Genomic DNA, 24255 nt, shown 5'->3' with positions numbered 1-24255 from the left:
GATGTCGAGGCCCGAAGGGCCGGGGCTGAGGCCGGGGAATAGGAGGAGGGGGCCGCGGGCTGGGTGGGCGGGCGGGCTGGGGCGGGCTGGGGTCAGAGACCTCTGGGGACGCCGAAGGCACCCGCGGGGTAGATGGAACTGCGCGGAGGACGCGCGTGCTGGACAGAGCTGGGAGGATGGCCCCGCCCCCCGACCCCCATTGGGCCAGGACGACGCCGGCCACGCCCCTTCTTCGGAGCCCCGCCCACAGGCCCTAGACCGTGGCCAGAGGTACGCGGGGGGGGGGGGGGGGGGGGGCTGGGGCGGCGTAGGAGGAGAGTCTAGAAGGTATCTGCCTGCTCTCCACCTCCGTGGTAAGGAGGGTGCCATCGTTCTCCCATTTCGCAGAGAGCAAAACTGAGGCTGTAAGCGGGGAAGCCTCTCCTTCATGTCCTACAGCAGAGCCGAATGCACACCAGGTTTCCCGACTTCAGAAGTTATTAAACGCAAAGACTCTGAGTGAGATAGTCTGGACCCGAATCCCAGCCTTGCCACTCACTCATGTGACCTCGGCCAAGTCACTTCGCCCCTCCGTGCCTCAGTTTCCCCAACTGGTAAGGAGGATATTAATAGTACCTATCTCATGGGGCTGTTACAAGGATGAAACGAGATAATTTATTTACAGCTCTTAATACAGTACCTTTACAGCTCTTAATACAGTACCAGTGCATAGTGAATGTTATGTGAGTGTTGTGAACATCAGCATCAGCATCCTCATTATTATAAAAACTGATGAGGCAGGAATCATAGCCATAGCAGATGTCTTTTTCGTGCCTGCTGCATTTCAGGCCCTGAGCTAAGATCTTTTTGCTGCCTCTCATTTAGTTCTCACAATAACCTTGCTATGACCCACGTTGTTTAGAGGAGGAAATAAAAAGGTATAGTCCTTCCCCTGTATAGTTTTAAGGACACGACTGGAATAAATGATATATTTCTCACAACAATCTTGTGAAGTCAGTACTCTTGTGGTGCCCATTTTACAGATGAGGCAAGCTGAGCACAGAGAGGAGGAGTAACTTCCCCGAGGTCACACAGGGCTGAGCCAGGGATTTGAACCCAGAGCCAGGGTTCTTAACCATTCCCCTTTACTGTCTCCATATTTGCATAAAATCCCCCAATTATAACAAAAACTCACTTCCCCAGGGCCAGGCCCTGCTCCCCAGAGTTCTAACCCTCCCTCTCTCCAAGGGCTACCTGAGCCACCGAGGGCCACTAGCGGGGCCACCGGTTTATGCAGATGAGTACCCTGGGCTTTGTAAATAGGAGAGTCCTGAGACAGGTAAGCAGCTCCTTCCCACTCCTGGCTGCCCAGGGCTGGAGGAGGCGTGGGCTCTGGGGAGCTTGGCGCAGAGGGCCTCTGCAGTTCCCTAAAACAAGAAGCGGTGGGGCCTGGAGGCCCAACGCAGGACGCCCCACACACACCTGGGCCTCCTGCCAGGCAGGCAGCTTCGTGCCTCTGGGCCTCGGTTTTCTCATCTGTCAACTGGGCTAACCTGGAATAGTCCCCACCTCCCGGGTTGGGGGAAGATTCTGTGAGGAAACTGATTAGAGCCGACCACATGGTAACTGATTGATACAGAGATCTATTATTATCATCATCATCATCATTATTATTATTATTAACATGTAATGGTATCTATTAAGTTATACAAAACAGTATCTTACAGTTCAATAAAATTATATGTAAAATGCTATTAAGTGTATAATAGGTTGCTATGTGTTACATCATTAATATTGATATATTGATACAATTGTAATATACGGCATTTAAGTTTGTATCATATTACTGAATTATATAATGCATAATTATATAATTATATATTTAGGCTAATATAATTATATAGTACAATTATATGTTTATTATACATTATGTAATACACACTTGTATATTAAATATTACATTTTTCCTTAGAATTTTATATATAACCTAAAATTGTTCTGTGTCATTGTGCCTTACATCATAAGATATTAATAGTGTTTCTTTTTTGTGACAGTCATCATTATGTGTTTTGAGACCTACTACCCGTGTTGCTCTGTAGACACCTGGTCTGTGGCTGTGGGGGCTTTGCAGGATTCCCTGGTGACTGTCCCCTTCTATTGATTCACCTACTCCCCTGGGGGTGGGCACCCAGGCTGCCCCCAGCTCTCTGAAACTAACGTTGCAGCGAACATCCTTGTATGGAACTGAGGGAGAATGTTCCGCTATGCACAGCGGGGAGCTATTGCTGGGTGAGCGCTCCATGTATACTTGGTTTGACTAAGAAGTGCCCAGTGGCCCTGGGGAATGGCTGCCCACTCTCGGTGCGTGAGGGTTCCTAGGTCCCCCCATCCCCAATCTTCACTTGGATTTTCCAACTTCTAATTCTTGCCAGACCAATAGGATGACTCACAGTTGTTCTAATTTGCACTTTCCTGATCTGTTACCAATAATTTCTAGCATTTTCTCAGGTGTCTGTCCGAGTTTGGGGTTTCGTCGTTACCTGCTCATACTCTTTGCCCAGTTTTCTCTCAGAGTTGCTGTCTTTTTTTCTTGCTGACTTGCAGCTGTTCCTTTTACATTCTACATTAATTTCTCATTGATTTTAGACATTGTAAATGCCTTTTCCTGCCCTGTCATCTGATATTTGTCCCATGGTGTCATCATTAAAAGAAGTTCTGGGGCCGGCCTGGTGGCATAGTGGTTAAGTTTGCGTGCTCTGGTTCGGCGGCCTGAGGTTCACAGGCCTGGATCCTGGGTGTGGACCTACGCGCCACTTGTCAAGCCATGCTGTGGCAGGCATCTCACATATAAAGTAGAGGAAGATGGGCACAGATGTTAGCCCAGGGCCAATCTTCCTCAGCAAAAAGAGGAGGATTGGCAACAGATGTTAGCTCAGGGCTAATCTTCCTCTCTCTCACACACACACACACACACAAATCCTTATTTGTGTGTTACCAAATGCATCCTTTTTCTGCCTTATGAGTTTTTGTGGTTTGATTCAGCAGCCTTTTCCTTTGTGGTTGTCGGTGTTATTGTTGGTATTAACCATCCCTGGGGGCCTTGACGGCGGCATGCATATGTATCAGTGCCAGGGCCTTTTCTGACCTGAGTCCCAGGGGCCTGGAGACACTCTCACACTACAAGCTCGGCTCAGCCAGGAGCGTTACATCACCTCGTGGGATGCAGGTGCTGAGGAGATGGGCCGAGAGACAGACAGACAGCACGTCATGGAGAGCCCCGCTTGAGACGGGCGGGGGTGGGCAGGAAGGAGGCAGAAGAGGAAGAGATGGAGACAGAGGGCCTGGAAGAGCTAAAGAGAATGGGCTCTGTGTTTGTCTAAATGTTCTGATGTGAAAAAAACATCCATGGTGACTTCTTTTAGTGAAAAAAACAAAGGAGCAAAAATATACTTAGAGCTTTGGTTGAATTGACTAACAGACTAGGTTTGGCAGAATCATGCTAATGACTATGACCCATTTATTCCCCTCCTGGGGATCTGGCCTACAGAACTGCACACGTTAATGTTCCTCAAAAGACAGGTGCTAGAATGTTCACAATAGGCCCAAACTGGAAACAACACAAACGTCCACCACAGGAGAATGGGTCGATAAATCGTGGAATACGCACAAGATGGAAGACTCTACAGCAGCGAAAAGGAATAAACGACGACCAAATATAATAACATGGAGGAATCACAAAAGACGTGATATTGAATGAAAGAAGCCAGACATTAAACTATTCCATTTAGATACAGCTCAAAAACGGGCAAAACCATTCTGCTCCCCCAGTCGGGCTAGTGGTAAGTTTTAGGAGGTAGTGTGGGGAAGGGGCTCAAGGGACTTGTGGGGGGTGGGAATGTTCTGTTTCTTGATTTGTGCAAATGTCACATGGATACGGTAAGTGTGTCACCCTCCATCAACATGAACACTTCTGATTTCTGCTCTTTTTTGTACACCAGTTAAAAAGTATGTCAAGCATGACACATTTAGGTAAAAGAAAAAAACACACATACTCAAAAGAAAAGTCTGGGTTACTATGAGCACCTATTTATGTACCTAAACAGATGCACAGCCAACAGATCAGATGAAAGCCAACAATATGTGATATTGGTCACCCCAGCCTAAGAGGGACAGCGAGATGGGGAGGGGGGCCCCAGAGCATTTACCTCCATCTGTAATGTTTTCATAATAAGATAACAGTCTTTAAGACGGCGTGAGGATTAAATGAGTTAATATTTTAAAAGCTCTTAGAACAGTGTGTGGTATACAGTACGCGCTACATAAGGGTTTGTCACAGTAAAAGTAACAAAGTGAAAATGTTTTTCTGGGTACAAATGGTACTATTAAAACTAAACTAGGGATAAAAGAAACATAAGAAGAAATATACAAAATATTGTCTTGTGACTTTCCTTTCAAACCTTTGTGCGTTATATACATGAACCTTATAGAAATATAGACTTTTCTTTTGTGTGTGTGCTTTTACATAAATGTGTCATATTAAGCATACTTTAAAAGAAACTGCTTTTATTGAAGTGTGACAGTGACAGAACAGAGAATCACGGGTCTAGAGACAGATGGGGAGATAGAGAGCCCGCTGAGCGATGGGGGGGTGGGGGCCGGCAGCACCGGAAACCTCAGCCTGAAGGGATCCCCGAGTGGGGGGAGGGGACCTTCGGTCTCTCCCCAGCCTCTTCCTTCCCCCTGGCCTGGGGCTGGGTGCAGAGGGGCAGTTCCTCTTTCCTTCCCAAGCGCGGAGGAGGCCCCAGCTCCCAAGGGGCTGAGAAGCTGGAGCATTGGTGAGAGGGGAGGAGCTGAGCCAGACTCTTACAAGACCCCCGCCCCCACAAGGAAGCATGAACAGGAAAGACAGCAAGAGGTGAGAGGACCCTCCCCAAGGAGACCAGGAGCACCCCAGGCCCCTGGGCCTCTGGCTGCATGGGAAGGTTAGGGAGGCACTAACCAGGGGGGTAGGGTGTCTAGCTCCTCTAGGAGCTGGAGCAGGGGCACCAGGTGGAAAGATGCTCAGGGAGTCCAGAGCCCGCTAGGGCTGGGGCTGCTTGTGTGAGTGTCTGTGTTTCGTGCGCCCACTCTCTGGAGTTTGAACTGCTCTGTAGCCCTTCTCCCCCGCCACCCCTCATCCAAGCTCTCTAGGCTGGGTGTCTCTGTCCTCTCTGGGGTCTTCCTGGTTCCCCATCACAGTTCCCCTGGTCTGGAAACTCTAGGCTCCCGCAGGGCCCTACCCTGGGGTAGGGGAGTGTGACCGCAGGGCAAGGCGGCTCCGCTGCCTCTGAAACCACTCCTGGCTGCTCCAGACACTGCAGGGGGCAGACAGTCTGCAGGTAAGGGCCTAGCAGCTGGCTTTGCCAGCAGGTTCTGGAATGCACTTCCTGTCACTCACAGGGGCCATGGTGGCTGGGTCCCTAGCCTAGGCAGCTCCTCCAGCCTCCTCCAGCATGTCTCTGATGGGCAAAGGGGTCCCCTCCCCATAATACCCACCAATTTGGTGGTGGAGACCTGACTGCCTCATTTTCTGGCTGCGTGATCTTAGATAAGTCATTTAACTGCTCTGTGCCTCAGTTTCTTCTTCTGTCAATAGAATAATCTTAGTCCCTCCTTGGAGGGGCGCTTAAGTCCTCAGTGAGACAGTCTAGACTAGTGCTCCCCAAGCTTAAGCAAGCATCAGAACTACCTTGAGGGCTTGTAAGACACAGGTTGCTGGGCTCATCCAAAGTTTCTGATTCTGTAGGTCTGGGGTGGGGGCCTGAGAATCTGTGTTTATATCAAGTTCCCAGGCAATGCTGTTGGTATAGGTTGGGGACCATGCTTTGAGAACTACTGATCTACACAGGTGCTCAGCTTTCTGCCCAGTACATATTCAGGACTCACTAAATGCCTCCTGTTACTCAACAACATTCATTATTGATTTACAGCGCCCTTGTTAGTAGGGTCCCCCAATTTCTGGTTTCACCCCCATGCCCCAGGCCTGGCTTCTAGTTTCCTCCATCACTTTCTCTCTCTGCATCTCCAGTTCAACTTTCCCACCTCTGCCCACTTAACAGCTTAAGCAAACTAGGTCCCTTATTTAGCACTTTTGAAAAGCAAGGCATCGAATGTTCATAATAAATTCCCGGCCAAGGTCTAAGGATGACCTATGAAAAATGTCTTATATTTTTCATATAAGGAAATTGAGGCCCAGAGAAATTAAGTGACTAACACAAAGTCACACAGCCAGCGTAAATTTTTCCACCCCAGTTTTGTCTGACTCTTGTGGAAGCCAAGGCCATTCTGCCTGGATTCTGCTCCCTCCTTCCTCCGCCATCTCTGTCTCTCCTTACCCTCTGTGCCCAACTGGAACATGAGCCTCAGGGAGGCACAAGGCAGAGTGAGGGTTATTTTTAAACTTTCCTTGAAGCTGCCTCAACCCCAGGGACCTCGCCCAGCTCTGAAGAGCCCTGAGGAGGCTACTGGCACCCGTATCTTCTCACCAGGCACCAAATCTAGGGACCCAGGCTGGCGGCTAAGACTCAGGTCCTACGGAAGTGCTGGCTTGGGGGAAGGATCTGTCACCTTAGTAGGGGTCAAGGTGGGGGATGGGGGAGAGATGGAATCTCAGGGGTCTGCTGCTCTCATGATGGCTGGGGGCAGGAGGGACGGGCATTGGAGAGCAAAGGGGAATTCTTAGGCATCTCCCTGAAGGCAGAATCTCCCATGATTCCCTCTGGGGAGGACAAGAATGATTCTGGGGGTCTTCTCCTATGATTCCCTGGGAGATCAGGAGTAATCCAAGGGGTCTGCCAACAGGAAGTCTTTCCCATGATGCTCCGGGGCTTTGGGGTCAAGAAAAATTCTGGGGGTCTGCCCGAAGGAAGGGGCTCTCCTGATGCCCTGGGGGTGTGTGCCCACAGGAAGTCCCACCAGGAATGCTCAGGGAATACAGGAGGGCGGGACCGGCCCCGGCAGGCCCGGCGCCACAAGACATGCCCCAGCCCTCGGGAAATCAGCAAGGTCATGGCCTCCATGGCTCTGGGCATGCTGAATGAGGGCTGCAGCGAGGACGAGCTGCTGGAGAAATGCATTCAGTCCTTTGGTAAGTGTGCCCCTCCCTGGCCAGCCTCCCCAGTTCTAAGGTTGGGCCAAGCACGCACCTCTCTCTAGGCCTCAGTTTTGCGGGGTACAAAATGGGAGCAGGGTGTGTGCAATGAATCTCAGTCACTATATTAGGGATAAGAGTGACACCTGCATTTCTTTTTCCTGCGATGCAGAGGGGGAGGAAGTCTGATGCTATTTTGATCTTCAAAGTGACTTGCCAGGAGCTGTGCTGGTCTATGCACAGTACAGACAAGGAAACTGAGGCACAAGGAGGTTAAGTTGCTCGCCCAAGTTCATGCAGGGGGTCACTGGTAGAGCTGGGGTTTGAACCAGGCGGTCCAACCAGCTCCGGAGGCTGCGCAGCCCACTGCCCAAGGCCGTTCTGACGTGTCCCCTTCTCCCGCCCCCAGACTCAGCTGGCAGCCTGTGCCGCAGGGACCACGTTCTCAACATGGTGCTCGCCATGCACAGTTGGGTGCTGCCTTCCACGCACCTTGCTGCCCGTCTGCTGACCTTATATCCTCCCAGGGCCGGGAGCAGGGGGTAGAGGGCAGAGACATGAGAACCTGGGAGATGGGGACAGGGTGAGCAGGCAGGTCTGGGACGCTGGATGACAGAGCCTTGACCAGAACTCAAGTACCAGGAGGCCTCAGGGAACACGCAGGAGCTGAGGCGGCTGCAGATCTGTCACCTGGTCAGGTAGGGCTGGGCCACGAACTCTACTCCCATGACCTAAGACCCCCACCCTGCTGCCCAGCCCCCAAACACCTCCCAAGAACTCCCCAGCCCAGTTCCCCACAGACCCACCAAGGCCTGCTCCCCCAAATCCCACTTCTGAGACGCCCCTGGTTTGGTTCCTAAGACCCTCCCAGTTCTGCTCCTTAGAACCTCATCTCTTGGAGACCCCTGACCAGGTCCCATAGACTCTCTCCTAGCTAGTTCCCAGAGGCCTCCAGCTCTGATCCCCAAAACCCTTACCTCCCATATACCCCAGCCTAGCTTCTAAGACTCCCTCACCCTGTTCCCCCAAAATCTCACCCCAGAGGCCCCCAGCTTAGTTCCCGAGACGCCCCCACTATCCTGCTTCCTACAGTCCCACCTCCAAGAGATCCCCCCAGTCTATCTCTCATTGATTCCCGAGCCTGTAAGAGAGCCCCATCCTACTCCCAGAGATGGCCCCAGCCTGGTGCCTCTCCGAACCCTGATCCTCCGGAGACTCCCAGCCCAGCACCTGGAGATTCCTCAGCCCAAGACACCCCTTTTAGAGACCTTCCCCAGCCTCACCCCCAGCCTCATCCCACTATCGCTAAACCACCTTCAGGTACTGGCTGACCCAGCACCCTGAGACGGTGCACCAGGAGCCCCAGTTAGAAGAAGTTATAGGTCGCTTCTGGGCCACGGTAGAGCAGCAAGGCAGCCCGGCCCAGAGGACCCTGGGAGACCATTCCAACCTGTGAGTCAGCCCCGCCACCTCCCTCCACGCCCTCATCCCCCCACCCGGAGCCCCTGCAATACCCTGCCCCTCTTTGCCCCCAGCCTGAGCCCGGGTGGCCCCGGCCCCCCAACCCCCATGAGCAGCCCAGGCCTGGGCAAAAAGCGCAAAGTGTCCTTGCTATTCGACCACCTGGAGACAGGGGAGCTGGCTCAGCACCTCACTTACCTAGAGTTCCAGTCGTTCCAGGCTATCACGGTGAGGACCCCCTCCCCCAACTGGGGAGGGCTCAGGGAGGACCCCTTCGTGGGCGCCGGGCATGATCTCAAACTCTCCCACTCGAGTGCTCAAAGGTCCAGAAAATGAGTTAAGCTGACTGAGCACAGAGCCCCTGGGTTCAAATCCATTGGCCCCTTCTTACCTGTGTAACTTTGAACTAGTTTCTCAACCTCTCTGGTTCTCTGTTTTCTCATTTGTAAAATGGAGGTCATAATACTTCATTGGAGGGGTGGGAGAAATAAATTAATACGTCCATTTAAAAATGCTTGCATAGTGCTTGCACATAGTAAGTACTCAAAATATTTTATTACTTATTCGTTTATTTGAGAAGCATTGACATGCACTGTGCCTCAGTCCCGTTATCTGTAAAAAGGGAGATTTAACAGTTCCTGCCTCATAGCATCAGTGCCTGGTCCAGAGTAAATGCTCTCTGGTAGAATCATTTGAAATTGCCATATTTTACCTACCCAAATGGTAATTTCATGTGTTTCAACCTATATATAATTGTTAGCTATTGCCATCATCATTTCAAGGGAAGGTGGGGACCTGGTTCCTTAATGTGAAAATTTCCTGATTGTGTGTACACTCACACACACACACACACACACACACACAGTGCAGTGGACGTGGGATGGATGCGGGACCCTTGAGCAGAACAAATAGAAATTGCTTTCATGCGTCTTGGCCATCCTTCCCTTTGCTGGCTAGATACCAGTCAGGTGTACAGTTAAGAGCATCACGCCCTGAACCAATTCCTTATCCTCTCTGTGACTCAGTGGCCTCATCTGTAAAATGGGAATAATAGAGCATTCACTTCATAGAGTCGATGTGAGGATTAAGTCAGTTAATATAACTAAGGGCTCAGAATAGTGCCTGGCTTTATTTAAACATTTCTCCTCAGATGGGAGAGGGCCGTGGTGACGGCAGGGACATGTAAGGGCCAGGCTAGGACAGCCGAGGTCGTGACTGCTGGGGGATGGACGCGTGAGGGGCAGGGCCTGCGCGCCGCGGCCCCCCTGACGCCCGCCTCACCCCCAGCCCCAGGACCTGCGGGGCTACGTTTTGCAGGGCTCCGTGCGGGGCTGCCCGGCCCTGGAGGGCTCCGTCGGGCTCAGCAACAGCGTGTCCCGCTGGGTGCAGGTCATGGTGCTGAGCCGCCCGGGGCCGGCCCAGCGCGCGCAGGTGCTGGACAAGTTCATCCACGTGGCACAGGTGAGGCTGGTCCCGGGGCTGACAGCGCCAGCGCCCCCAGTCATCTCACCCCCGGCCCAGCTGGCCATCCCGGGCGGTGACGTCACCACCCCGGCCCCGCCCCCGAGGCCTCAGTCCCCTAGTTCTAACCCGGGACTGTGACGGCGCTTCTTCCCTGGCTTTGATATCACCGCGTGAAACCCCTTGGTCCTAGGCGTGGCTGTTGACATCCCACCTCCGTCCCCCAAGCCCTATGCCCGAATATTCTATCCCCAGGGCAGTGAAAACGTCTCTTTCATGCCCCCCTTTGCATCACCCTCCACCCCAGTCCCCAGGCCCCAGCCGGACAGCGAGGGCCTCTCTCTCCATCACGTCGGGGCTCTCCCCGGCCCCGCCCCACGGTGTCACGCCCCTCCCTTCCCCCCTCTCTTCCAGTTACCTTCCCTCCCTTCTGGAGAAAAGGGAAGCCCTCCTTCCCCCGGCGTGGCCTTGCGTACTTCCTCGCAGACCACGCCCTTCCTCTGGCGTCTTCTCTCGCCTCGCTTCCCCTGCCCGGCCCCTCAGACCGCCCCTCAGACTGGGGGTTCTGGCGTCTGGCTGGGGTCCCCTCGGTCTGAGCATCTTCCACTCCTCCCTGGCCCCACCCTCTCCCCACAGCGACGTCCGCCCTTCAAACTTGAAAAAGGCGGGGGTGGAGCGGTTGCCCCTGCGCCCACCCGCTGACCCCACACCTGTCTCTCACGTCTGTCTGAGCCCTCCATATCCCTCTGGCCCCGTGCGCCTGGGCCGGGGCCTAACTGCTGCCCAGAGCCCAGGCCTTCTTGTCTCCCCTCACCGGACTCCTCAACACCCTGACACCTGTCTGAATCTCTCACCTGTTAGTCCCCAAACCTGTCCAACTCCCCGTGCTTGCCTGACTCCCGCCACTGTTTTCTGACCTCACATCAGTTGTGTCACCTGCCTGACCCCCGGGGAATGCCCACAGATCTGCTTGTGGCCCACTCCCCAACTCAACTGGGATGCTGTCATCTGAACCCCCACTTGTCTGCCCTCCATGTGACGCCCGCCATGTCTGCATCGCCCTCCCTAGAGCCTCCGCCAGCTGCATAATTTCAACACGCTGATGGCGGTCACCGGGGGCCTGTGTCACAGTGCCATCTCCAGACTCAAGGACTCCTATGCCCACCTGAGCCCTGACAGCACCAAGGTGAGCCCCCGCTCCCCTCCCCAAAGTTCCCATGGTCAATTATCCTGAACCACCATACTTTTCCCCGGCCCCCTCCATCCCTGCCCAGGGGCCCTGGGGCCATCGAGAAACTTTGCTCCTTCAAATCCAACAGACCCCCAGGATCTGTCCTGCTCTGTCATTCTTCCTCCCTCCTCATCCATCCACCCATCTAGCTGACCCTCGCTACTCTGTGTGCCTGGTCCTGAGCAGGACTGGCGGAGATGGGTGAGAGAGATGCTAGAACATGCAGTCCAGGTGGGGTGTGAAATGACGCCCCCAAGGACGCCGACATTTGGGCCCCTCACGGGAGGATCATGGTTGGGGATGTCCTGGGGAGAGTGAGTCCTTCGTGAGTCTGGTGTGTGGCTGAGGTCAGGAAGTGGCAGGAAATCAGGCTGGAGACGGCCAGCAGGAGATCCTGTTGAGCCTTGCAGGCTGGACTAAGTCGCCTGGGCTTTGTCCAGAGGGCAATGGGGAGCTAGGGAAGGTCTGGGCATGAGGGCAGCACCATGATCAGATTTGTGTTCTTGAAAAATCACTCTAGCCTGAGGAATGGGGGCTAGCGGGGCCTTTCTGAGGTGAGGACCCAGAGCAAGGGCAGTTTGGGGAGATGCTGAGGCCAGCGTGGGTGTGGGGGGGCTCACGGGGTGTCCAAAATGCCACTGGGCCCCCGGGGGTCTGGAGCCCACACAGGCCGCTAGGATATTCCCCTCGGGGGGGGGCTGAGGGAACAGAACTGCCCCCCCTCCACGACACGTCCTCGCACACAGGCCCTGCTGGAGCTGACTGAGCTCCTCGCCGCCCACAACAACTACGCTCGGTACCGCCGCGCCTGGGCCAGCTGCTCAGGCTTCCGGCTGCCCCTCCTGGGCGTGCACCTCAAGGACCTGGTGTCCCTGCACGAGGCCCAGCCCGACAGGCTGCCCGACGGCCGCCTGCACCTGCCGAAGCTCAACAGCCTGTACCTGCGGCTGCAGGAGCTGGCAGCCCTCCAGAGGCAGCACCCGCCCTGCAGCGCCAGCCAGGACCTGCTGCATCTGCTCACGGTGAGGCAGGCCGGGGGCGGAGGTCCAGGGGCCTGAAGACCAGAGGCTGCAGGGCCGGGAGAGCAGGGCGCCGGGCTGCACGGGCTGTGAAGCCAGAGCTTCTGGGTCTGTTCTTGTTTCTAGCTGTGTGGCCTTGGGCAAGTCACTTGACCCCTCAGCCTCAGTTTCCTAATCTGCCAAATGGGAATAATAATAGGACTCGCTTCAGAGAGTGGTTGAGAAGATCAATCAATAATATAATTCATGGAAAGTACTTAGAATAGTATCTGGACAGAGCGAGCTCTATGTAAGTGATGCGTTTTTTCCCCCAGCAACTCGAGTATCCATTGATCTGGGCTCCAGGACTGCTTTGGGCTTTCACACTCCTGAGCTCTGAGCTTCTCAAGTCACTAGTCCAAAATTCCAAGCTTCAACATATCCAGGAACCCAAGCAAAAAGCTAGTAGCAGTTATTGATCACTTACTATGTGCTAGGCACTGTGATAAACACTCTCTACAGAGCACTTCATTCCATCCTCACAACCCTACGAGGCGGGGACCCTTATCGTGCCCATTCTACAGATTGGGAAACTGAGGCCCATGAGGTGCGGTCACTTGCTGCTGAGGTCCCACAGCAGTAAAACCTGGATTTGAACCCAGGCAAGCCAGCTTCAGAACCTGTGTGTTAACATACGTTAACCACCACGCTGTGTCCCAAGACTGGGAGTGTGGGATTCCGGCTATATTTTATTTTATATGTATATTATTTATACCTATTTATAGTCTAGGGAGCTATAAATTGAGAGAGACTGGGGTTCAGAAGGCTCTGTAGTCTAAGGCTGATTTTCAGACCCTAAGACAGGACCAGCTACAAAATTTGCAGGGCCCAGTGCAAAGTGAAAATGTGGGGCTCCTCATTCAAAATTCTTAAGAATGTCAAGATGGTGACAGCAGGGCATTCAACGAAGTGGGGGCCCTTCTGAGTGCAGGGCCTGCCCTAAGATGACTGGTGCCCAAGGCCTTACACTTCGCTGATTCTGGAAGGCCATCAGCCCAGATCTTTACTGAGCGCCTGCCGTGTGCTTCAGGCATTTCGGTCCACAGTAGTGAGCATGTCAGAAAAAAAGATTGCTGTTCGTGTGGGGCTGACTTCCTAGTGGGGGAGAGAGTCAATAAAACACAGTAAATCAGTTAGTCATACAGTCTTCTGGATGATAAGTGCTACAGAGGACATTAAAGCAGAAACGGGCAGGGAAAGGGACAGGGGTTTGCTGTCACTATTATTTTTAAATAGGATCAAAAAAGCCTCAGTGAGAAGATGGCATTTCCGGGCGAGGGGATGGCGTTGTGGAGTGGATGGGGCTCAGGGGGAGACAGGAGCCTGGGGTCCCCAAAGAAGAGGGGCTTCGGGAAGAGGATGAGTGGGGTTCCAGGCAGGCGCGGGCCGTGGGGAGGAGGATGCAGACGAGGAGGGTCTGTAACGCCCGGCCCGCCCCCAGCTTTCCCTGGATCTCTTCTACACGGAGGACGAGATCTATGAGCTTTCTTACGCCCGGGAGCCCCGCTGTCCCAAAAGTCTGGTGAGACCTGCCCCCGCCCTCTGCCCTCCAGCCCAGGCCTAGGCCCTGACTGACTGCGCCCCTCTGTCCCTGCCCCAGCCCCCCTCCCCCTTTAAGGCGCCCCTGGTGGTGGAGTGGGCCCCTGGCGTGACGGCCAAGCCCGACAGGGTCACCCTGGGCCGGCACGTGGAGCAGCTGGTGGAGGTAAGGAGGGGACTGCGGCCTGGCCGCTGGGGGCCAGGAGGGGAGAGATCTGTACAGGGGAGCTGAGGCCGTGGGGACCAGGACTTGGCCTCACTCTCCCCGTCCCATGCTCCTCTGAAGTCCGTGTTCAAGAACTACGACTCTGAAGGCCGAGGCACCATCTCCCAGGAGGACTTTGAGCGCCTCTCCGGCAACTTCCCCTTCGCCTGCCATGGGCTTCACCCACCCCCCTGCCAGGGGTGAGTGCGCCCATCTCCTGGGTCCCCCAAACGAGGAGCCTGGGGCTGCCAGGACTCCTGGGTCTTGGAGAAAGGGGCCGGTCACGCTGAGGCGCCACTCTGCCCCCAGGAGTGGCTCCTTCAGCCGAGAGGAGCTGACGGAGTACCTGCTCCGGGCCAGCGCCATCTGCTCCAAGCTGGGCCTGGCCTTCCTGCACACCTTCCACGAGGTCACCTTCCGCAAGCCCGCCTTCTGCAACAGCTGCAGCGGCTTCGTGAGCACCTGCCCCCCCCCACCCTCAGGGCCCATGTCCCCCGGGTGCCCCAGCTCCTCACAGCCGGGCTCAGAAGGCCAGCCCCACCCCGGAGCACAGACAGCGCCCAAGCCCCAGATAATCCCCAAATTCCAGAATATCCTCCGCCTCAATCCCCACGTCACGTGAACTCAGAACACCGGGTACTCCCTACATCCTGCATAGTTCCGGAGTCTAGATAATGCCCAAGTCCCAGATCACCTCCATCCTGGGTGACCGCCACACCGCGGATAGTATCTAAAACCCTGGGTAATCTACAAACCTGGGTAGATTACCTCCAAACAGAATCAATCTCCAAGTCTGTAGGCTCCAGAGAATTGGAGCCGTGGATAATTTCCAAATTCAAGGTGTCCTCAAACTCTGGACAACAGACAAATCTCTTCATCTGCAATCCGAGACTAATTCACAGACCCTGAATTACTTCCCAAGTTCGCACTTTCATTCACTCAGTATTCACTGAACCCCTCCTGTGTGCCTGGCACGGTTCTAGGCTCCGGGGTCGGGGTAGGGGACAGCAGGAAACACAGACATAATCCCTGCCCATAGCATTTACATTTTATTAATTCCAAATTTTACCTAATTCCAGGGCCGGCCCCGTGGCACAGCAGTTAAGTGTGTGCGCTCCGCTGCTGGCGGCCCGGGTTCGGATCCTGGGCACGCACCGAGGCACTGCTTGTCAAGCTACGCTGTGGTGGCATCCCACATAAAGTGGAGGAAGATGGGCACGGATGTTAGCCCAGGGCCAGTTTTCCTCAGCAAAAAGAGGAGGATTGGCATGGATGTTAGCTCAGGGCTGATCTTCCTCACACAAAAAAACCAAATTTTCCTTAATTCCAGCATCCTAGCTGACTCCCCAAACTTGAGATTACCCCAAATTCCTTTAATCCTCAGATCCCACTTAAGCCTCTAGCCTTGAGGATTTCCCAAACCTGGATGGTTTCCACACTTCCAGACAGCCGCTCCCATCCACAGCCCACGCCCCCCAGCCTAGGTAACCTCTTCTGCTTTCTCTTCCTAGCTCTGGGGTGTCACCAAGCACGGCTACCGCTGTCAGGGTGAGTGGGGCGTCGGTGGTGGGGAGGGATCCGGGGGGGCACGGGCTGGGCGTCTGGCCACTAACCACTGACCGTCGCCCAGACTGCGGGCTGTGTTGCCACAAACACTGCCGAGACCAGGTGAAGATAGAGTGTAAGAAGAGGCCGGGGGCCAAGGGCGATGCCAGCCCACCAGACGCCCCTGTCCCACCTGCACCAGCTCCCCAGGCCAGCTGGGGTAAGACCCGGGGGGAGCAGTCCTGGGAAGGGGGCCTGGTGGGTGGGGACCAATTCCAAGGCCCTGAGGCCCTTCCTGTCACCTCCACCTCCCTCCCATCCACACCTCACCAACAGGCTCCGAGGACAAGCTCTCCTACACACTGTCCCTGGAGCCAGAGACGGGAGGCCACCTTCGCCATGCATGGACCCAGACGGAGCCCCCACACCCTTCCCGGGAACCAGAGCCGGTGAGGAGGGACTGCCCCCCCAACCTGGTACAGGGGGCACCAGGCCTTTTGCCCCGGGGAACCCAGGCAGATTTGGGGAAGCACAGGAAAGTAAAATGTGCAGAAGTCCTCAAATGCTTGAGTAGAAGAGTATAGCTACTGGTTAAGTTTTAATGTTGATAGAAAAACAGAATTTTCCGTATGTTGGGGGGGAGGGGGTAGCCACTAGTAGAACAGAAAAAGGATTTTAGGGAGAAAAAAAGAAAGAAAATAGTAAGATGGCAAGAATAAAGCCCAACATATCAGGAGTTATAATAAACATCAGTGGAGTATATTCCGCTATCCAAAGGTAGAGATGCTCAGATAAAAAATATATATATATATCCACAGGGGACATTGATTCATCCCCTTAGCAAACATCTGGTGGGGCTCTGCCCCTGGCAGTGAAGCGTCTCCGAGACACTGGACACCCCCCACATCACCGTCTTCCACCTTCCAGGTCCCCCTCCCAGCGACGGCCTCGCCACCCGCCCAGTCCTCCAAGCCGGACTCCTAGACACGGCCTTGGTCTCTTCTCTCTCCCCTCCCCCGGTCAGTCCCGAGTCCTGTCACTGGGCCTCCAGCAGAACCCCCACGGGCATCGCCGGCTCCCCATCCCTGTGCCTTCGTGGGAGAACCATGGTCTCTTACTCCAAAAGTCACCTTCTTTCCATCAGAACGGCTATTAACCGTACTCCCTTCTCCTGCACTCAGGAACTATGCAGCGCCGTGCTGGGGGCATTTAGACTTGGGCATCATCTCACTGACTCCTTAAATCTCCATTTTACAGATGAGGAAACTGAGGCCCAGTGAGGTTAAGCTGCCCGCGGAGGCCGGACTCAAACCCAGGTCTTTGTCTCCCTCTAAAGTGCGCTACACTGACAGCACGGATCAGGAGGGGGAGGGGACAGGGTGGGCCGAGTTCCAAACTCTGGGGTTCCAGAGACAGAAGGCTAGAGAAGGGATGAACGGGGACCCTGTGGACACCGGAGTCAGATCACATGCCTCCCCTACTCAGAGCCGTCCAGTGGCTCCATCTCTCAGGGAAAAAGCCAGAGCCCTCCCTGTGGCCCGCCCCACACGACCTACCCCATCACCTCTCCGACCTCACCTCCCACCACTCGCCCCCTTACTCATCCTGCTTCCACTACTCTGGTCTCGATGGTCCCTGAACATGCCAAAAATACTCCTACCTCAGAGCCTTTGCACTGGCCATTCCCTCTGTCTGGAACACTCTTCCCCAGATGCCCACATGGCTCCTTCTTTGGGACTTAGCTCAAGTGTCACCTTCTCAGCGAGGCCTCTGCGACTGTGCTCACAGTTGCAATCCTCCCCAGTGCCAATCCTGCCTTCCTGCTTTATTTCTCTCCAAAGTCCTTTCCCCATGTGACAAACTATACTTTTTACCTATTTATCTTGTTGAATGTCCGCCCCTCCTCCCCAGGGAAATGGCAGCTCCAGGAGAGCAGGGAGCTTATTCTCTCTTTCACTGCTGTGTCCCCAGTGCCTAGCACAGGGCTGGCGCATGGTGGGTGCCTGATAAATGTTTGTCCCAGCCTGCGTGTCCCCTTCCCCACGCCCACAGGAAGGGAAGGATGTGTGGCCGAAGAGCAAAGGACTCTGAGGGTCAGAGCATCAGGGGCCTGTTATGACACAGACCCCCTAGGCCTCCTCAAACCCGAGCACCCCTCACCTGGCCCCCCAGAGATGGGTCCTACGGCTGTCAGAAATTAAATTTATTTTCCAGAGAACACGGTCTTTGGTGTTGAGTGGTGGACATGGGGGGGACAGTCCCCCCCAGGGATGGGGGATGTGGGGCCTGGGTGCCAGGTGCCCAGGCAAACCCTGAGACTGAGCCTCCAGAGGTCATCGATGGCGTCAGCATCTCGTAGGGGACCCCTCCCCACCACCGGTCCCCTTTACTTCTTCTTCTTCTTCTTGTGGCCCCAGCCCTGGCGGCCTGCCTTCTGCCCACCTCTGTCCTCTCTTCTGTCCTTCCAGCTGGGCATGGGAGCCTCCAGCTCACTGGGGCGGCCCCCTCGGTCTGGCACGTCGCCCATAAGCACCTGCGAGTTGATTAGACTTGAGTTTCAGAGAAGAAAAATATTTCGGACAAGGGGGCCAGAGGGCAAAGGGAACAGCATGAGGTTGAAAAAGGAAGAGCAGATGTTGACTATCTGGTTGCAGTGGCAACCAGGGGGTGGGGGCGGGGGCTGCACGGGGCAAGATACAGGCCTGGTGCTTTCAAACTGGCTTCCAGGAGCCTCAGCAAGAAGGAAATAAAAAGAAAGGAGAGGATGATGGTAGAGCTCCAAGTCCCCACCAATATTAACGGGGACACCTCAACTTTGGTCTATTTCATATCTGGGGCTTTGTATACTATTTCCAGCAAACCAGTGTTTTTTCCTAAATATACATTACTCGTGCATCACCTGGAATATTTACTCCCTATATTTCCTTAAAACAAATAACCGTTTTTCTTAACTTAAATTTTGCCTCAGTCGCTGCTGTGCTAGACTTTATTCCCTAAGACTCATTCACATAACTATAAGACTATTTACACCAAGCAGTATGAGGCTAAATATGGAATCACTGAACAGAGGGTACTTCTGCCGTTAAAAATGGTTAAAACCCAATGCAATAGACAGGGTGAGGTGCTGGGGGAGGATTTTAAGCCAAAGCTGGAGAGGTGAGCAGGGCTTAGTAAATAGTTGGACTTTGTGTTTAAGGCACTGGGGAGCCATAGAAGGTTTTTGAGTGAGGGAGGGACATGGTCAGATTTTTGATTTAGACATCTCCTAGTTGCCACGTGGAGAGGGTAGATTAGAGGTGGTGAGTCCAGAGGCCAGGAACCCAGGCTGGAGAGGACAAGCCTGAACCAGGGCAAAGGTTGACAGGCCAGTTTGAAGGCCAAAGATGCTGGGGCCCTTCCCCACCCCCAGGTGTGCACCTTATTGATGGCACAGCAGGTCCCTCGGCGGGCAGCCTTGCTGGTGGCTGGGACGAGACGAGACAGGTCGGCTCGGGCAGCCAGGACGTGTGCGATGGAGACCTCTGCTTCCGGGGTCAGAGCCTCTCGGATTGGGATCAGCACTGCCTTCATGGCCTCTCCATGGACCTGGGTCGGGGGGCATGGAGAAGGTGCCCAAGAGCCCTCCCAGGTGGCATCTGCCATCTTGGAAGCATCTCCTCCCCACTCAGGGCCTCAATTCCCACATCTCTAAAGAAGGGGTATAGCTCTGAAGACAGTCCCAGCTCAGAGCTGGGAATTCTAGAATGCCCTGGGGAGCCTAGAATGTCTCGGGCCTGAGAACCTGCAGAAGGTTCTACTCCGGGCCCTCGTTCCCCTCCCTCATTGTGGCCCCACAGCCAGGCCTCCCTGCCGACCCCCCAAGGTCCTTAGCCCACACCTCTGCGCGGTCACTCCAGTGGAAAGCCGACGTCGTGAGGTCCAAACGCCGGAGGAGGAGCCGGCGGCGGCAGCAGTACTGCTCTTGCAGGCTCTGGGCCAGGGACTCCAACGCCTCCTGGGGAAAGTGACCTCAGTCACACGAGGGGCCCCCCGCACCCTCATCTCTGGATGAGGACACTGTTCACACACAGCCACACGCAGTCTTACCCATCTGGGCGCATCCAGCGGGGAGCTGAGGAGGGGCTGCAGGGACCCCCGGGGCAGGGAGGGCAGCAGCTCCGAGACCTGATGGGAGAAGGAGGAGTCCGAGGCTGACTGGGCAGACACCGGATGGACGCCTCCACGGACCCCAGGCCCCCACAGCCCCGAGGACCCAGGCCACGGACTCGAGAACGGCGGTCACAGCTCTAGAAAACAGCAGCGGCTGGAGCCCGGGTGCGGTGGCCCGGGTCGGGAGGGGCCTCCGGCTCTCTACCTTGGCGTGCAACTCCCGCAGCAGCCGGCTGGCAGGGGTCCCCGGCGCGGGTCTGGGCAGCCCCAGGGCTTGAAGAGTAAGGACCAGTTCCTGGACCACGGCTCTCCCCTCTGCCCCTTGGCCACCGGGCGGCGCAGGGCGGGGATCCAGCCAGGGGTGCAGGCGGAGGAGGCGGGCTGCCTGGAGCTCGGAGCAGAGAAAGCCTAAAAGTAGGGAAACGGAGCGGTGCAAATAAGGAGGGCTGCCACCTCCCTACGAGGACAAAAACCTCCCAGCGGCTTCAAAACCTCCCTCCTTCCAGCTCCGCCCACCTAGAACCCTGGCTCAGCCTCCAGAATAAGCTCCACCCACTTCGAGACCCAGGCTCCTCCTCGGGCTTTGAATCCTGTCCACTTCGGAGCCACCTGCCGGGCTCCACCTAACCCAACCCACTGGAGCGTCAGGACACTCCCATAAAAATTCTGACCCTGTTCATCGCGCAGCCCGGAGCCCGCCTCAATGTTCTGGCCCCACCCACCACGGAGCCTCTGGCCCGCCTCAAAACCCGGACCACGCCCCCGGGAAGCCCGCCCCTCCGGAGGCTCCGCCCCCCGGGCCCGGGGCTCACGCAGCAGGCGCAGGCCCGCGCCGGGCTCCCGCAGCGCCGCCCCGCAGTCCCCGCCGCCGAGCGCGCGCGCCGGGCAGTGCAGCTCCCGCAGCAGGCCGGCCAGCTGTCGCAGGAACGCCTCCTCCGCGCCGGGGCCTGCGGGACGCAGACGTCAGGGCGCGGCGGCCCCGCGGCCCCACCCCGGGCCTCCCGCTCCGTGCGTACCGTCGCCGCCGCTCAGCGCCCTCGCGCACCACTCTGGCTCCCGCTCCAGCGCGCCCAGAGCCCCCAGCTCCGCCGCCAGCCGCGCGCACAGCGCCCGGAAGTCTGGGCACGAGGTGCTCAGCGACGCCGCCCCCGGGAAGCCCTCATACCTGCGGCGGGAGGGAGCGGGGGTCAGCAAGGGTGTCCGAGGGCAAACCTGCACCCCCGGCCACGCCCCGCTCCCCTTACCCCAGGGCCAGCAGGTCCCGGGCCACGGCGGCCCCCTCCCGCGCCTCCGTCTCCGCCCCCTCCATGGAAGCTTTGCCTCTCCGCCGGCCGCGCGCGCCCCCTGCCGGCCGGCGGGAGGCCCCGCCCCACCGGCGGCGTGCGCACCCGCCCCCTGCGGCGGAACCGACCAATCAGCTTCTTCTGGCGAAGGCCTTCGGCGTTCCAATTGGTGCAGGGAGCCAGGCGGCGGGACCTAGAGCGCCGCCCAGTGGGTGCCGGTCACAGCTCTGGAAACTCCCGTGGCTCTGTAAATTCTAGAGCGTGCGTCTGGATCCCGTGTGTCGCTACTGCTGCGGCAGAGAAGCGACTTCGGTTTTATTTTCCTCAGCCGCCCTCGGATGCCCTCTGCCCTTAAAGCACCCCAGACCAAGGGTTGTTCTCCCACCTCCGCTCCAAACCCAGAAACTTGTTTCCTCCTTTCCTCCTTGGGGTTGGAATTCTGTCAGGGACCCAGGAATCCTTGCTCACCCCTCACACCCGCCTCCCACAAGAGCTCGGCCCTCCTTCTCATCCATCACAACGCATGCGTTGGGCCCTCACCCCTTTCCCTCCCCAGGCCTTGGAGAGGGGGAGCAGGTGCAATATACCATCGTGAATAAGAGATTGCACCCGAGGAGTCAGGCAGACAAGGGTTAGGGCTTGACTCCACCACTCACCACCTCTGTGTCCCTGCCAGATTGCGTCTCATCTGTGTAATGGGAATAATAATGAGGATTAGAGTCGTGCATGTAGGTACTTAGCAGACGTGTAGGGGGTACTCAAGAATAACAACTAACATATATTGAGCATTCTGTGTTTGCTACTGGGCTAAGTAACTTATCCTCATTTGACAGAGGAGAAAACTGAGGTTCAGAGTGGATAAGTCACAGAATGAATGCGTGGTAGTGCCAGGACGCAAATTCCGATCTAATTCCAAAGTCCATGCTTTTAATCACTTAACCTGTTACTACTGTTATCACTGCTACTGTTTTTGTTGCTGTTAAAATTATTGTTCCAGATCTAATCTCTTCCCGACTCTGTCCTGGTCTCCAGTAATTCCTAGATAATTCTGCTGGGAGTGGGACCGGGCTGGGCATTGAGCCTCAGGGAAGGACAAAGGCCAGAACTTCCTCGATGGCAGAGCCTGCCCTTAACCTGGTTCCTCCATAGCCCTGCCTACCCCAAGGCCGGGTACTCGGGGGCCATTTGTTGACCTTAATAAAACATTAAAAATGTCTGAGGCCAAAACCTCGGAGTGGTAACCTTGGCTCCTCTCTTTATATCAAACCCCATATCTACATTTGTGGGCTCTACTTTCAAAATAGATCCAGTATCTGCCTCTACTGCTCTCACACTGGTCCTGTGCACCATTGTCTCCCCCAGACCATCACAGCAGCCTCCTCTCTGTCTCCCTGCGCCCTGTCCCCTGTGTCTGTTCCCCACTGGCAGCTGGAGGGAACCTGTGAACCCCCGAGTCAGGTCACATCCCTCCCATGCTTGGAGCCTTCCTGTAGCTCCATCACTCAGGGTGAACACCAAAATCCATGCAATGACTTGCAAGGCCCCCCAGATCTGCCGTCACCTCTCTGCCTCATCTCCTAAGTACCCTCCTCCATGCTTCCTCCCCTGCAGAAGCTCAAGCTCCCTTGATGTCCCCCAGACTTACCAGGGCCCCTCCCTCAGGGCCTTGCCCTGACTCTTTGCTTTTCCCGAATGCTCTTCCTGCAGACACCCACAGGACTCCCTCAGCTCCTCGGGGAGGCCTCCCTGACCGGTCTCCAATTGCCTGGACCCCCATCTCCACTTTATTTTTTCTTTATAGTATGTGTCATTTCTAACATGTCATTCATTTGCTTATTGTCTCCTTCACTATTAAGTTCATAAGGTCCTGTGGGAAAGGATTTTTGTCTGTTCTTCACTGCTTTATCCCCAGTGCCTAGAGCAGGGCTGTTCAATAAATGCACTTTTGAGTGACTGCATAAAACTCAGCTGGAGGGTCTGCTTGGGACTAAAGGATGCGGAAGAGAATGTTGCAGGGAGCCTGGTTTGGCGGTTCAGGAAGATGAGTGGCCAGGAGCGCATGGATGCAAATAAAGAAGACAGGCTGAGAGTTTGTCACAGACACTTCTTGGAGCGGATATCTCATGCCCCCTCCCCCAACAACAAGGCTGGGTCTTTGCCCCCATCCTCCCCCACCACTTCAGCCTGCACTGACATAACGATATTGAGGTCACAGCCTGGCTTGGAATCAAGATCAGGAAGATAAATATTGGGGTGCCTCCCCCAGTCTGGGGGCCAAGCATCCAATCCGGGGGGCAAGCAGCTGGGCAATTGGGCCTGGGGGCTCCAGGGTCTGAGGTCTTCCTGGATCCCAGGGTCGGCCCTCCACGCACCCCTGATGTGGGGGTGATGAAGGGTAATCATGGATCAGAGGTGGGTATCAGCAGGGAGCAGGACTGGGAGACCTGGGAGAGGCGGTGCTGGGAGGGGGGGCGGGGTACCTTCCCCCGGCCCCCACCGCTTCATCCGAAGATCCCACAGCACCGTACAGCACTCTGGTCCCCCGTCCCACCCTTCCCCAAAACGAGGTAGGTTAAGAATGGAGCTTCCCCCCGCCCACCACGGAAGGGAGGAGACCGAGGCACAGAGAGGGGGATGGGGACCCAGGCTGCCCCAGCCCCCAGTCCCTCCGCCCTCAGCTCTGGTGGTTCTGACAGTGATGAGAGCTGGGCAGAGTGGGGGTGGGAGGGACACCCCCCTTTTCTCTCACCCATCCCAGGGTCTGGTTGGGAGAGCTGAATCTCACAGGTTCCGGATGTAATAAATAGTTAATAATTTAAAGGAAGTGACAGAAGGCTCTATCCCTCTGACCCCTTGACCTATCCCCTGAACCCCCACAAGGCCATCCAGTTTTCTGGGTAATGAAGAAAGATAAGTGCACATTTCCGGATGCTAGGGACCAGTTGCGGGTCCCAGGTCCACACAACATTGAGATTGCCTTGCTTCAAGACCTCGGTGCCCCCATTCAGGCCATCGGATCTGAGGTACCCTGGACTCCCATTCCATTCAGAGGAAAGGGACTGTGGCATCACCCCTTCCCCAGAAGAGGGGTCTCAGAGGGCCTTGAAACAGGCTTTCAAATGCTCCCAAGCAACCCTCAACTCTGAGATGGAAGAGGAGGAGTGAACAGAGGGCAGGACATAAAAACCTTGGACTAGGGCGAGGGTTCCAGGTTG

At 55.7% G+C, this 24255-nt stretch overlaps 2 protein-coding genes across 3 annotated transcripts; one reads left to right on the top strand and one right to left on the bottom strand.

Annotated features, from left to right (window-relative positions):
• Positions 1-4737: 4737 nt before the first annotated feature.
• RASGRP4 (RAS guanyl releasing protein 4) lies at positions 4738-17826 on the top strand. The gene is made up of 18 exons (XM_058529251.1): positions 4738-4894; positions 6924-7105; positions 7518-7623; positions 7744-7806; positions 8429-8560; positions 8644-8797; positions 9857-10030; positions 11100-11216; positions 12008-12283; positions 13761-13841; positions 13920-14024; positions 14145-14263; positions 14373-14517; positions 15575-15611; positions 15694-15828; positions 15945-16057; positions 16536-16627; positions 16866-17826. Exons 1-17 carry the CDS (start codon positions 4872-4874, stop codon positions 16590-16592), a joined length of 2019 nt encoding a protein of 672 aa, XP_058385234.1. The 5' UTR covers positions 4738-4871; the 3' UTR covers positions 16593-16627; positions 16866-17826.
• On the bottom strand, positions 17797-21077 carry FAM98C (family with sequence similarity 98 member C). Of its 2 annotated transcripts, XM_058529252.1 has the most exons (8): positions 21002-21077; positions 20774-20922; positions 20570-20704; positions 19963-20165; positions 19695-19772; positions 19486-19602; positions 19026-19193; positions 17797-18141 (listed from the first exon to the last, which is right to left on the bottom strand). In XM_058529252.1, exons 1-8 carry the CDS (start codon positions 21064-21066, stop codon positions 17995-17997), a joined length of 1062 nt encoding a protein of 353 aa, XP_058385235.1. In that variant the 5' UTR covers positions 21067-21077; the 3' UTR covers positions 17797-17994. The 2 variants fall into 2 exon arrangements, with proteins under 2 accessions (XP_058385235.1, XP_058385236.1); XM_058529253.1 differs by lacking the exon at positions 20570-20704.
• Positions 21078-24255: the final 3178 nt, after the last annotated feature.

Source organism: Diceros bicornis, chromosome 34 (assembly GCF_020826845.1).
Source record: "Diceros bicornis minor isolate mBicDic1 chromosome 34, mDicBic1.mat.cur, whole genome shotgun sequence".
Lineage (NCBI taxonomy): Eukaryota > Metazoa > Chordata > Mammalia > Perissodactyla > Rhinocerotidae > Diceros > Diceros bicornis.
Note: the sequence above shows the minus strand (reverse complement) of the source record. Positions and strands in the feature narration are given on the sequence as shown.

What these genes read in the sequence shown, in the direction of transcription:
- RASGRP4 (XM_058529251.1), top strand. Translation starts at nt 4,872, where the DNA reads ATGAACAGGAAAGACAGCAAGAG. An exon ending in AGTCGTTCCAGGCTATCACG is followed by an intron (nt 8,798 to 9,856) that starts GTGAGGACCCCC and finishes CCTCACCCCCAG; the next exon opens with CCCCAGGACCTGCGGGGCTA. An exon ending in AGCTCCCCAGGCCAGCTGGG is followed by an intron (nt 15,829 to 15,944) that starts GTAAGACCCGGG and finishes CCTCACCAACAG; the next exon opens with GCTCCGAGGACAAGCTCTCC.
- FAM98C (XM_058529252.1), bottom strand. Translation starts at nt 21,066, where the DNA reads ATGGAGGGGGCGGAGACGGAGGCGCGGGAGGGGGCCGCCGTGGCCCGG. An exon ending in GGCGCTGAGCGGCGGCGACG is followed by an intron (nt 20,705 to 20,773) that starts GTACGCACGGAG and finishes TGCGTCCCGCAG; the next exon opens with GCCCCGGCGCGGAGGAGGCG. An exon ending in ACTGGAGTGACCGCGCAGAG is followed by an intron (nt 19,194 to 19,485) that starts GTGTGGGCTAAG and finishes CCCCCGACCCAG; the next exon opens with GTCCATGGAGAGGCCATGAA.